General features: G+C 52.9%; 1 protein-coding gene across 35 annotated transcripts in view; it reads right to left on the bottom strand.

The window, feature by feature from the left end:
• The window catches only part of PHLDB1 (pleckstrin homology like domain family B member 1), a 50,606-nt gene that overhangs the window by 4,260 nt on the left and 33,447 nt on the right, over window positions 1–12,899 (bottom strand). For 10 of the 35 annotated variants that reach the window (XM_034933828.3, XM_034933825.3, XM_055094934.2 and 7 more), the window contains 10 exons: window positions 12,018–12,188; window positions 11,410–11,550; window positions 9,864–10,004; window positions 9,617–9,719; window positions 9,100–9,144; window positions 8,141–8,435; window positions 7,966–8,056; window positions 5,666–5,812; window positions 3,588–3,704; window positions 3,234–3,336 (listed from right to left, as the gene is read on the bottom strand). In XM_034933828.3, coding sequence (XP_034789719.3) covers window positions 3,234–3,336; window positions 3,588–3,704; window positions 5,666–5,812; window positions 7,966–8,056; window positions 8,141–8,435; window positions 9,100–9,144; window positions 9,617–9,719; window positions 9,864–10,004; window positions 11,410–11,550; window positions 12,018–12,188 — 1,354 coding nt within the window. The remainder of the gene's footprint in view (window positions 1–3,233; window positions 3,337–3,587; window positions 3,705–5,665; window positions 5,813–7,965; window positions 8,057–8,140; window positions 8,436–9,099; window positions 9,145–9,616; window positions 9,720–9,863; window positions 10,005–11,409; window positions 11,551–12,017; window positions 12,189–12,899) is intronic. The other 25 variants (XM_063608831.1, XM_063608832.1, XM_055094953.2 and 22 more) reach the window with 5 other exon arrangements.

The following is a 12,899-nucleotide window of genomic DNA, read 5'->3' as shown; positions in this document are numbered from 1 at the left end:
ATTCCATGGTCTACCTCCCCCAACACAAACAACTATGTGCCTGGCACACAGTAGGTACCCAATACTGAAGGAATGAGTCCTAGACACTGGGATTCAGAGAGAAGTCAGAGACCCTTCTCTTAGGAAACTACAATCTCACAGTGAGGAAAATACAGACACACAGCTATGTAAATAGCTACTAAAGGCATGGCTAGGAACCCCATGAGACCACCTACGCATCACAGGTTGTCATGAGTATTAAATGAAAGAACACATTTAAGGTATTCAGCACAGTGTGTGGCACATAACGTGGCACTGTTATTATATCATTACACTCCTGGATTGATGTCACATGGAAAAACAGATGCTGGATAATGCAGGGGTTCAGAGGAGGGTGGGAATCACTCCTAGTAAGGTGGGGTCAGGAAAGGCTTCCTAGAGATAATACGTAATCTGGACTCCATGCAATGAGGGGGTTTCTATCGAGTTGGCAGGAAGAGGGTCCAAGCGGAATAGGCAAGGCACCCATGGCCCTTATCCAGCCACAGGCCCATTTCTGACATTTCCTCCTTGGTAAAGGACCAGCCCTGCCTGGCTCTGGGCCTGCTCAGCCCTCCAGCTCCTGTTCTCTCCCATCCTTTCCTTCACAGGAAATAGTAACACACTCCTGCCTCCGCTTCCTTACCACCCACCTATCCTCAATCTTGTGCAATCTGGCTCCTGGCCCCATGCACAGCAGAAAGCCTTCTCTTGACAAGCTCCCATCCCTGAGTCTAACAGCCTTTGGGCCACATCTTTCTTGGCCTTCCTGCAGCATCCATCACTGCTGGTGACACCTCCTGCTTGTGAATGTCTGCTCCTTTGGCTGGCTTCCTTCCCTGTTTCTGCTCCCATTTCTATTCCTGCCATCTGAACTTAGTCTTTTTGTTCCACAGGCGCTAACTAAGGCCACATATGCCAAGCACCAGCCCAGCACCTGGCATGTGGTTAGTGCTGGCTTCCTGTCTCCTGCCCTTTCTCCCTCTGCTGGTCTCTCCTCTTTCTCCTTCCCCACACGGGTAGGCCTGCCCCATGGTTCGGCCCTCTCCCTCCCCTCTTCTCTGCTCTGCAGTCTGACTGCCCAGGTTCAGTCTTATCTCTGTCTCTTAGGAGCTGTGGGACCTTGGGCAATTTACCTAACCTCTCTGAGCATCATTTTCCTCATCGGTAAAATGGCATAAAAATAGTGTTTCCCTCATAGGATTATTTCAAAGATTAATGAGATGATGCATGCAGAGTGCTTAGCACAGCGCCTGGCTCATGCAAGTGCTTGATAAAGGTGATCTGCTATTACTATTATTCCACCTGATTCAACTATTACTCCACCTCTAATCCTGACCATCCTCCTAAACCTAGATGTCCCAGAGGCACTTCAATCTCAACATGCCTAAAATGGAACTCCTTTCCCCAGGCATGTTTCTTCCTCTCCAAAGTCCCTAGTCCCTCTACCTTCCTGGCCCAGAGAGAAACATGGGACACCTGTGCTTCTGTTTCTCCTGCCTCCTCAAAACACCCAGGACCCAGGGTGGTCAGGGAAGGTTTCTTAGAGGGGCCAGCAGGTGATCAGGGACCAGGTTAGGGGGGAAGTGGGCACTCCAGACCTGAGCATCTCTGGCACCAAACTCTGCAGCCCTTTCCCCTCTTCTGAGCTCCTAGCAGGATTGCTCTTCCCAGCTGTGTGGCTAGGTGAGGCTGTGTGACTGGCAGACAGCCCCATCTATGACTTCTGGACAGAAATGATGTGTGTCACTTCCCAACTAGGACATTTAATACCAAGGCCGGGCTCACTTAAGCCTCTCTTTCCCTCTGCCACTGTGGCCAGAAATGTTCCCAAAAGCCATGCTGAAGCAAAGACAACGCTGATGCACAGCAGAGCCCCCACCAACTCACAATGTGCAGTCGACATGTATTGGGCATAAGGAAGCCTAGTACTTGTAAGCCACTGGGATTTCCTTTTTAATTTTTTTTTTTTTTGAGACGGCGTCTTGCTCTATCGCCAGGCTAGAGTGCAGTGGCACGATCTCAGCTCACAGTAACCTCTGCCTCCTGGGTTTAAGCAATTCTCCTGCCTCAGCCTCCCGAGTAGCTGGGACTACAGGCGCGTGCCACCGTGCCCAGCTAATTTTTGTATTTTTAGTAGAGACGGGGTTTCACCACGTTGGCCAGGATGGTCTCAATCTCTTGACCTCGTGATCTGCCCGCTTCGGCCTCTCAAAAGTGCTGGGATTACAGGCATGAGACACCATGCCCGGCCTTTTAATTTATTTTTTTGAGACAGAGTCTCACTCTGTTGTCCAGGCTGGAGTGCAGTGGCGCAGTCTCGGCTCACTGCAACCTCTGTCTCTTGGGTTCAAGCAATTCTCGTGCTCAGCCACCCGAGTAGCTGGGACTACAGGTGCATGCCACCATGCCCAGCTAATTTTTGTATTTTTAGTAGAGACAAAGTTTCACCATGTTGCCCAGGCTGGTCTCAATCTCTTAGCCTCAAGCTATCTGCCCACCTTGGCCTCCCAAAGTTTTGGGATCACAGGTGTGAGCCACTGCACCTGTCCAGCCACTGGGATTTTATGACTTCTTGTTACTGCAGCATACCTTACCTCCTCCTCCTGACTAGGGTATAACACAGCATCCCACGCTCCAAGTGGGAAAAGTACAAGGGAGTTCCAGGGATGGGAAACTAGGCTAGATGCTGGAACGGAGAGAGCTGAGAGAGCAAGAGGGTCTAGTCGGCCTGTTCCTGGGCTATCCTGAGCACTCCTTGGCACTGTTCAACTGCTTGTCTTGGAGTCTCTGATGGAATTTGTCCAAGGGGGAGTTCCCAGCCCAACTCCGACCATAAGACCCCATGCTCCTGCAGTGCCTGGATGTCTCCTATCAGCATACCCATTGTGCGTGGTTATCACTCTTGTCTGCTTCCCTGATTATAAGCTCCATGAGAGAGCTGTGGCCATCTTACTCATCACCAGAGCCTAGAACAGTGCCTAGAACTTACTAGATGCTTAGTAACATTGCTGAATGAAGGAATGAATGAATGAACACAAAAATGGAGGTGAACCAGGTACATTGTGTACATTTTCAGGGAAGGAGGGCAAAGCCTAGCCCAAGACTCTGGTCCCCTACTTGGAAGCTTGGCCTCCTTCTAGAAGTCCAGCCGTCCTGGGTAACAGAGCCCAGGGATCCTAGCTGGCCCCCAGGGTGGCCTTGTGGGAACTCACCCACATAATAGGAAAGGGTGCGCTTGAGCCGGTCGAAGACAAACCAGCGCTTCTTCCATGATTTAATCTTGCCGCCCATCTTGACCAAGTAGCCACGGCAGACCTGGTGGGAAGCAGGAGTAAGGAAGGACCCAAATATGCAGCCCTTAAGCCTTAAGTGTGTGCCATCGCCTGTGCCTGTATTCATGGGGGATTGTCCCCAACATCTCCTCAGGCCAGCACACCAGGTCCTGGGACAGAGATCTGGTTAGGTGAGGGTAGAGACTGACGCCACTATTCCAACGACCCAGGAGGTGCCTCTCACCACGGAATTCTCCCTCTCCCCAGCACCCCAGGGCCACACACGCCTTGTACCTTGCTGCTGAGCACCACGTGCAGGCAGGTATCAACACCATGGCCCGATGACTCAATATGTGTCTTCAGGTCAAAGTCCTCCTTCCGGATTGGCAGGTAGCGGGTCAGGGGTCGTGCCTGGGAGCAAGAGGGAGGGTCAGGACAGTCCCCTCTCTTCCCTCATTATTCCCCTGTCCAGGCCCCTTGGCTTCACTTCTAAACCCCAACAGCCTGACATCACACCTCCCTAACCCATGGCGGTCACTGTGGCTCCACAGGGCTTATGGCAAAAGTGGAGACCTACCATGCCTATGTTGACTCTACCTAGGGCCGGGCAAACTGCGAAGTCACTCTGTGCCTCAGTTTTCCCACCTATGACCAAGACACGGCATCTTTGTCTTGCCCTGCCCCTCCTTTCCCTCCTGAGCCAAACAGAATAAAGCAAGAGGCCAGATATGAACGTGGTCTGGGAAGAAAAGCCCAATAAGAAATCTAGTTTCTGACTTCGCATGGGACCTTGTTTGGGTCACATCCCTTCTCTGGGCCTCAGTTTCCTTCCATGTAAAACGCCAGCTTTGAACTAGATAATTACTAAGGTCTACTCTACCTCTGATACTAACTAGAATTCTCAGTCAACCGGAATATTTTTCTACTCTTCCTGTCCCAGAAGAACATTAAAATGGCCAGGAAACATCACATATTATTTAAAGAAAAAAACAAAACACACGACCCCACAGATAGCTGATTCTACCCATCTCCCACACCAGACACCAGTGGCCACTGCAGCAATGCCTGAGCCCCAGGACAGGGGCTAGAAGAGAGACTCCCAGAACAGTCACTGACTGAAGCAGGAAAGGGAAACCAAGCATTTTACAAATATTCCAACCACGGGGGTAAAATTCACAGAGCTTCTTTTTTCTTTTTCCCGAGACAGAATTTCACTCCGTCATCTAGACTGGAGTGCAGTGGCATGATCTCGGCTCACTGCAACCTCCACCTCCTGGATTCAAGCGATTCTCATGCCTCAGCCATCAGAGTAAGCTAGGATTACAGGTGTGTGAAACCACGCCCAGCTAATTTTTGTATTTTTTGTAGAGATGGGGTTTTGCCATGTTGGCCAGGCTGGTCTCTGAACTCCTGGCCTCAAGTGATCTGTGTACCTCGGCCTCCCAAAGTGCTGGGATTACAGACGTGAGCCACTGTGCCCAGCCCCTTCTCATTATTTCCCAAACCCAATCCAGTTGACCTATCCCTTAGGATTTATTTTGTTGCACTGTAGGAAATGAGGGAACTGTGATCACTGCTTGGGAAAGATTCCAGGGGACTCCCAACCTGGGGAAGCCTACTAATCAGAAGGGACAGCCTATCTAAGTCCTACAGATTCTCATGGGGGGTTGTGGGAGTTAGGATTTGGGACCAGAGACATGGGCAGATTTCCCAGCCCAAACCAATTTCTCCTTCTGCTTTCAATTGTTCTGCTCAAGTCTCCTGTTTAAGGAGAAAGGGTAGGGCTGGCTTTTGGGCAAGGAAGGATTTCTGTCCCGAAGAGAAACTAGTACAATTCTGTCTTGGAGATGTAAACCAAAAGTCAGAGTGAGGTCATCCACTGATGGTGGGGACTGGAGCTGAAAGGTCCTGTGGGGTGTGGGCCAGCACACCCTGAAGTTCCACATGCAGGAGGGGCAGCAGGGGAAGCAGAAGGGAAGGTGCAGTGCAGGCTCATGAAGCGGATCTGAGGCCCTGGAGAGAGGCCAAGGGGAGCCACTCTGATTCTTGACTACCAGCTCCCATCTCTGGGATGCCTGTCCAGACCTTCTTCTCTGACCCCGGATGTCTGCAAGGTGGCCTGCCACATCCTTACAACCCACTACCCCAGCACACAAACACACACACACACACACACACAACTTGAATAGTCCTGGTGCGTCTGTTTTGGGGTCAATGAGTCCCAGGTAGAATTCTGCTAGTATTAAGCCAACAGCAATCTTTTCTGGAGTAGAACAGGTTTTACAGCCCAACACAGAAACCCTGGGATCTCCCCACTTCCCTACAGCCCTCACCGTCAAACCAACCACCACTGTGCCCCACTGCCCATTCACCTGGGAAAATTGTTTCTCTCGCATCTTGACCTCCTTCTCGACCAGCTGCTGCCTCCGGGCACTCTCACTCTGCAGCCTCCGTTCTACCTGCTCACGCCTCCGCCGCTCCTCCTCCAGGGCCTGCCGCCGCAGCTCCATCTCCCGCTCCTGCCCCCAAAGCCAAGGGGTCAGCACCTATGGCCATCCTCTTCCCCCCACTGGCCCTCGTCACACCTGGGCAGGGCTGCAGGAGGCATCCACCTCAGGGTAGTCTGGCATGAGGAGGCATCATCTTCAAAGCCCACCCTCTCCAAGAGCCCTGGCTGGTTAAAGAGAAATGCTTTAAGCATGACTGTCCTGACTTCAAACCCTGGCCCCGCTACCACTATGGGCTCTGTGATCCTGATAAAATCATTTAAACTTTTTTTTTTTTTTTTTGGAGACTGAGTCTCACTCTGTTGCCCAGGCCGGAGTGCAATGGCACAATCTCGCTCACTGCAACCTCCGCCTCCCAGGTTCAAGTGATTCTCCTGCCTCAGCCTCCCAAGTAGCTGGGATTACAGGTGCCTGCCACCATGCCCGGCTAACTTTTTTGTATTTTTAGTAGACAGGGTTTCACCAGGTTGGCCAGGCTAGTCTCGAACTCCTGACCTCAGGTGATCCGCCTGCCTCGGCCTCCCAAAGTGCTGGAATTACAGGCGTGAGTCATCGCACCCAGCCATTTAAACTTTTTAAGCCTCAGTTGCCTCATCTGTGAAATGAAGTTAAGAATGCCCATTCCTGGAATTATAGTGAAAATGAAATTAGATCATGTAGATAAATGCCCATCACTGATTCCAGTTGGAAAGCACTCAAAAAATAAATGGGGCTCTTACAGTTGTATCTGAATCCTCGCAACATGGGTTATCTTGACAACTTTTTTTGACAGCTAATATATAGTCCTTTCCTAATCACTAACTGAAGGCCTTCTGAAACTTCAAATTAGAAACATTTGCTATTGAACTTCAAACTTTATGGGAAAAAAGTGACTAGAGACTAAGGTCAGAACTGAACTTATAAAAGCCACTATAAAAGGATTTTAGAAGTCATTAAAACAAATAATTAAATACAGAGCATGTCAGTGATGCTTTATATGTCTTAATTACTAATAAAGACCTCCTATACCATTAACTCCCATTTACTATTTCTTCCCAGCTCAAAACTTAGCAGAATCTCCTTTCCCCACATTTGCCAGGAGATGCTTATACATTTGCCATACTCAGACATAAATAAGATAGGAGGCATTCTTTTCTGGCTGGTCCTCCATTCAGACTGTCAGTATCTGTTTTTTATTAAATCCCTCAAACTGCTGACCTTACTCTCTGCGTCCCACTCTCATCTCAAATATGCAGAGTGCCTCCAATGGTGGACACAGAACAGCTTCTGCAGATCCTTTATTTATCCTCCTTCCTAGGCACACATTTCATCAGCCTGCCTATGCCCAGGATAAACCATGGGTCCCTCTTTGCTGAATCCCAGCTCCGTGCCCAAGTGAAGGAGCTGTCAGCCCTCTCTGCTCCCAAGGTTCCCCTGCCAACACCTCTACACTGACTTGGACATCTGCCTCCTCTTCTGGTCTATACTTCACTCATAGTTCCTGCTTTTCCTAATCAGCCCCAAGAGGAATGGCCTGCCATATGGGTAGACAGGAATCAAAATTCCTGTAGTTGCCAAAAAGTCTACAGAAGTAAACATGCAAAAACTGGAAGTTTCCATACAGGAAATTATTGGTTAGAGAATGGTTACTATGCTGCCTTCTCTGTTCCTAAGAGCTATGAAGTTGTAATCAAACCAAGCCTCCCTAAGCCTGTTTGAGGAATACAACCTTTTTTTTTTTTTTTTTTTTTTGAGACGGAGTCTCGCTGTGTCGCCCAGGCTGGAGTGCAGTGGTGCGATCTCGGCTTACTGCAACCTCCGCCTCCCGGGTTCACGCCATTCTCCTGCCTCAGCCTCCCGCGCAGCTGGGACTACAGGCGCCTGCCACCACGCCCAGCTAATTTTTTGTATTTTCAGTAGAGACGGGGTTTCACCGTGTTAGCCAGGATGGTTTCGATCTCCTGACCTCGTGATCCGCCTGCCTCGGCCACCCGAAGTGCTGGGATTACGGGCATGAGCCACCGCGCCCGGCCAGAATACAACCTTTTAAAACATTTTCTACCCCAAGGGAATGTGGCAAGGCTAATGTGGGTGGAAGGGCTTGGGGTGGAGCACAGGCCCTTGACATGCAGTAGGTAGCTCTGTGCCCCAACACCTTCTGCCTCCTCGATCCAGGTCAGACTCACCCTCGACTCCATGAGCCGGTTCTTCTCTGCATGAGCCTCTTTCAGCATCTTCTCCATCTCCTCGATCTTCCCCATGTCCAGACCACTCGCGCTGGGGAGAGAAGGGGAAGACGAGGTGCATCAAGGAGCTGAGGCGGTGGCTGAGGGAGGCTGCGGGCCCAGGCGTCGGGTGTACCTGGACATGTTGTCAGGGGAGCAGGCCGAGTTGCCCCCGGTGGAGATGCTGGTCTCCATGCTGTCAGAGCTCTCCAGACTCAGCGTATCGTAGGCGTGCTCACCCTCCTCCCCACGCTCCCGCCCCGCAGGCAGGTGGTGTAGGATAGAGTGGTGCATGAGAGGGGGGAAGCCCGAGGGGCCCGCTGGGAAGGGTGCTGCCCCGTGAAGGGCATCCCACTGGCACTGTGCCTCAGCTGCCGCTTTCTGCTTCAGCTCAGCCAGTCGCCGCCGCTGCTCTTCAATCACCTGTTGTCCTGAAGGAGAGACAGATGGGAGTCACAGTGGGCTCCCCACGCAGCTAAGGAGCAGGCCACTGGCAGCACAACACACAGAGGGAGGGGCAAGCAGGGAGAGGTTAACACAGAGCAGCCCCCTCTCCCCGCAGCTTCCCTAAGGCCCCTGCAGCTCCAGGCCTGGCTGCTCTGCCAATGCTTCAGTCGCCTGCACAACCGGCCACAGACGCACAGTCTGGCTTCAGTGCTCTTTCGCACCCTGAGTCCACATAGGACACCAAACCTACCCAAGTAGTGCTGGGGCAGCACGACAGCCAGTTGGCTCCAGCTCACAACCAAGGCCTAAGTAGGTCTAGGCAGGATACATGCACCCACCCTGCCTGCTGGAGAAGGGAGAAGGAAGAGATGGCGGAAACCCCATGAGCACCCAGACTGCCAATGCAGACCCCCCTGCAATGCAGAAGCAAAAGCAACAAACGCAAGAAAGAAGGCAGGGGAGACACGGTAGAGCACAGCTGAGAGCAGAAGAGAGGCCAGCTGGAGGGGTGAGGCCAGCAGACACCCCAAACCAGCTCAGCCTGGGACCCTGCCTGCAGGCAGTGGGGACCTGGGCAGGACACATCATGCTGATGCCAGGGCAGGGGCTGCCTGGCCAAAGCAATGCCCTCTATGACCAACGTTCTACCTGCTGGGTCGTCGGTTGGGAGGGGCTCGGCGGGAAGCGACTCGACTGGCGTGGGGGACCCCAGGCAGAGGGTACGGTAGAGACACAGAGGGGGTAAGAGGAGAGAGAGGCACAGACATGGGCTTTCAAAACAACCAAATTGCACACAAGCAACAAGGACTCCTGGGTCCCCAGAGCCAATATCTCAGGCAACCATTTCTAGAAGTCATCAAATCCATCCCCTCCCTCCAGAGAGGGCAATGTCTAACCCGACTCAGGTCAACAAGCAGTTCCCTTATTGGCTAGGCTCTCTAGGAAAGATGTCACAGCCCCCTAAGCCCTTAGTCTCCTGCCCTGAAGGCTTTAGATAAATATCCAGGAAGCTCTTCTTTAGGTACCCACTCTAAATCCTTTCTGCTCTTGCCTAGATCCCAATTAAAGGAAAAACATCCTGTGAAAGGTGTGAGCATAGAGGAGGCATGGCAACTACCCAGGGTCCCCTCAGGAGAGCAGGTGGGCTGGCGGGGCAGTCACTCACCCTTCTGCTGCAGAGCTAGTTGGCGCTTGGTCTCGATGTCCTGCAGTGTGGCTGCCAGGTTGCGAGGAAGGCTGCCCGTGCCATTCTGGGTGAGTAGAGCGCTCTGCAGAGGAATGGAGAGTTCAGACCTGGGCTCAGAAGGCCCTTACCCCCATTCCCAAGGCTTTTATGGGTGGTCTTGGCCTCTCCCCAGGGTGGAAGTCTCTATCCCCAGCCACATGTGCAGCCCCACCCACTGTCCTCAGACCTTTGGGGAGGGGCTACGCCCCAGGGTAGCCACGCTGAGCTGGGAGGAGGAGGAGGAAGAGCCAGAGGAGGAGGGGAGGGGGCCACTGCGGGTCTGGGGAAGGGGGCTGGTGGCCTCGCCATCCATCTTGGAGCGGTAAACCTGGAAAGAAAAGATAGTGCCCAGTGATTTCTGGCTCCCCCATTGGCCACCTCCCCCATGTCACCTAGTCTGCTGTGATCTGACGTACCGCCCTGGCACTAGGCCTCTGAGGCCTTCTGGCTCTGACAACAAGCCTCCTGAGCCAGCCCAATGGCCAGATGCTATTGGCAGCTGCCAATTCTCCTTTCCAGGCTGTTCCTCCCTGGGCCAATCCCTAGCCCAACCCTGGGTCTAAGAAAAGACCTGTAAACAGACCCATGAAAGGATTTAATGTCAGTCAGGCAGTTGTGCAGGAGACCAACTAGAAGCTGGGTTCACTCTAGTCCTAGCTCTGCCACTAACAGGCTGTGTGACCTTGGGCCACACACCTCCCTACTCTGGGCCTTGGCTTCCTTATCTGCAAAAGAAGGGGGTAGGACTAGACTAAATAATGGCCAAGCTCCCCTGCAGCACTAGCATGTGGTGAATATGGCCTTTAGTGTCACAAACCCTGACCTGGCATAAGCTCTGCTACTTCCTAGCTGTGTGGCCTTGGAGAGATTACTTATCTTCTCTAGGCCCCAGTGTTTCATCTATAAAATGAGTTAACTTCATCTACCTCAAAGGCCTATGATGATGATCAGAGAATCAAAACACGTTAAAGTCTCTAACCAGCTGGGTACACAGTAGAGGTCTTACATGATCAAACTGCTCCCCAAGGAAACATGAAATTTTAGCTGAGGTCACAGTCTTACAGATGCAGTGCCTTCACTCAAGGGGTGATCTTAAATGGTCAATCTTAGGCACTGTAGCAGGTCAGTGGAGGAAACCTGAGGAGAAGACTAGCCCAGCCCCCTTTCCCACCCCATGGTCAGTTGCTTGGTGCAGGTTCAGGTAGGCCCACGCCCTCCATGGCAACTCTGAGGAGGCTTAGGCTGTCACTTCAGAGTCTTTGCCCTTTGTTTTCTGCTTCCAAGTGTCACTGCTGGAGAGACCAGGAGAAAAAAATACTGGCAGTTCTTCCCAGGACACACTAGTTCCAGTTGCCACAGGCCCAAGAGCCTGTCAGGCCCCCAGACTGGGTGAGAAGCTCCGGGTGTTGGGGGCTGCCAAGCATAGGCCAGACCCACAGCCTAGCTCAGCACAGGGCACCAAACAGATCCCAAACTGACCACAGCTCCAGAATCCTCTTCCACCAGACACTCAATCAGATAGTTTTAGACTATGGAGGCTGGCCCTCCGGTTGCCCACATGCCAGGATGGCTGCCCAAGGAGTGACCCTCTCAGGGCCCAGAGGTGCCCTCATTGCCCTGACTGGGCTGACGCCTCCACTCAAGGTGGTACTGTGTGGCTGATGGATTGGCAGGAGGTATCAGAGTGGACAGGTGCAAAGGCTGGGGAGGACGGGCAGTGAAGGAGGGGTTACCTGCAGTTGACGGGAAGCTTTGGCGGGCAGAGGCGGGGGAGAAGAGTGAGGGGAGGCTGCAGCGGGGCCAGTCCCCAGCCCGGCCATCAGCTCCTGGTACCACTGCTCTAAGTCTACAGCAGGGAGCAGCAGCTTCTCCATCTGGAGGTGGGAATGGGGAGGGGAAAAGGGGACAGGAGGGGAGGATAGAGAGGAAAGGCCAGGAAATAAAGGGAAAGGAAAAGGCAGGAGAAGGGAGAAAGAAGAAAGAAGAGGAAGAAGGAAGGGGAAGGTTAAAGGAAGGCCACATCAGGGAAATGGACAGGAAGGTGAAGGAAGAAGGGGAGGAAGGAAGGGAGAAAGGAGAGCATCAAGAAAAAGAAGAGAAAAACAGTGAGACAACAGTTGCCCTGAATGTACTAAGGGCAAAGAGAAACAGTCAGGGTACAACTTCCAGACCATAGACATGTGCTACACCAGCCATGAAACCAGCCACCAGACAGAGCCTGCAGGCACTGGGCACTCCCCTTGGGCTGGCCCAGAACCAAGAGGCCAGGTGAGCAGGAGCAAAACACACACAGAGCACACCAGTCATGGGTGGGGGTAGCAAGAACTCACAAACCACCAACCTTAGGTGAAGGCGTGATGGAAGCGAACGAGGAGGAGGGCAGCATGGGAGGAAGGCAGGTGGTGGGAACCAGGTCCCGGGAGGCGGAGGCCCAGGGAGAAAGGCCTGGCACAGGGGCTGGGGGCATGGGCGAGGTGCCCCGCATCACCTTTAGCTGCTCAAGCATCACGTACTTGGGGCAAGGCCAGACGCAGGAGGGAATATAAGAGGTTAATGGAACCAGAACACATGAGATGGCCCTACCCACAGGGGAAGGGAGGGAAAGGGCAGAAAGTACAGAGCCTGCAGCCTAGGAAAGCCAGAGTCCTCTCAACTCGACACCCTCATCCTAGAGCAGAAGGCGTGCCCCTCCCGAGGCCATAGGAGCTAAAGAAAGCTCCCAAGGCCCCAGGGAAAAAAAGAAACCACTCCCAACCTCCCCTTATGCAGGCTGCCCTTCTCCCTCACTGTCGAACACAGACCCTTCTGTCCCCCTAGCTCCACCCAGGCCCAAGGGGGAATCTAGGCCATCCATAAAGAGGTCCTTGGGCATTGGTGGGCACCCTCGGTGGCTGGTACCTCACTGTCAGGCAGGGGCTGGGCGAGCACACTGGGGGAAGTGGCAGAAGCATAGGGGTCCAAGCGGGAACACAGCTGGAAAACTTCTGCCAGGGTCACATATTCCTGGGGTGCCCAGTAGAAGGGGTAGGGGTGGGCAAAGAAGGGGTTAACAGGGTTCAACAAGGTGCCCAACACCCCAAACTCCATGCCAGGCCACAGGGCCATCACTCCATGTCAATACAAAATCCAAGGCAGGGGTAGGATGCCTGCTATGCCCATAGATGGCTGCAGGGAGTGACAGAGACCAGAAAAGGGCAGCAGAACCAACTGTCTGAAGGCTCCT

Source organism: Pan paniscus, chromosome 9, assembly GCF_029289425.2.
Source record: "Pan paniscus chromosome 9, NHGRI_mPanPan1-v2.0_pri, whole genome shotgun sequence".
Taxonomy (NCBI): domain Eukaryota; kingdom Metazoa; phylum Chordata; class Mammalia; order Primates; family Hominidae; genus Pan; species Pan paniscus.
The sequence above is the reverse complement of the archived record's forward strand: the minus strand, read 5'-3'. Positions and strand labels throughout refer to the sequence as shown.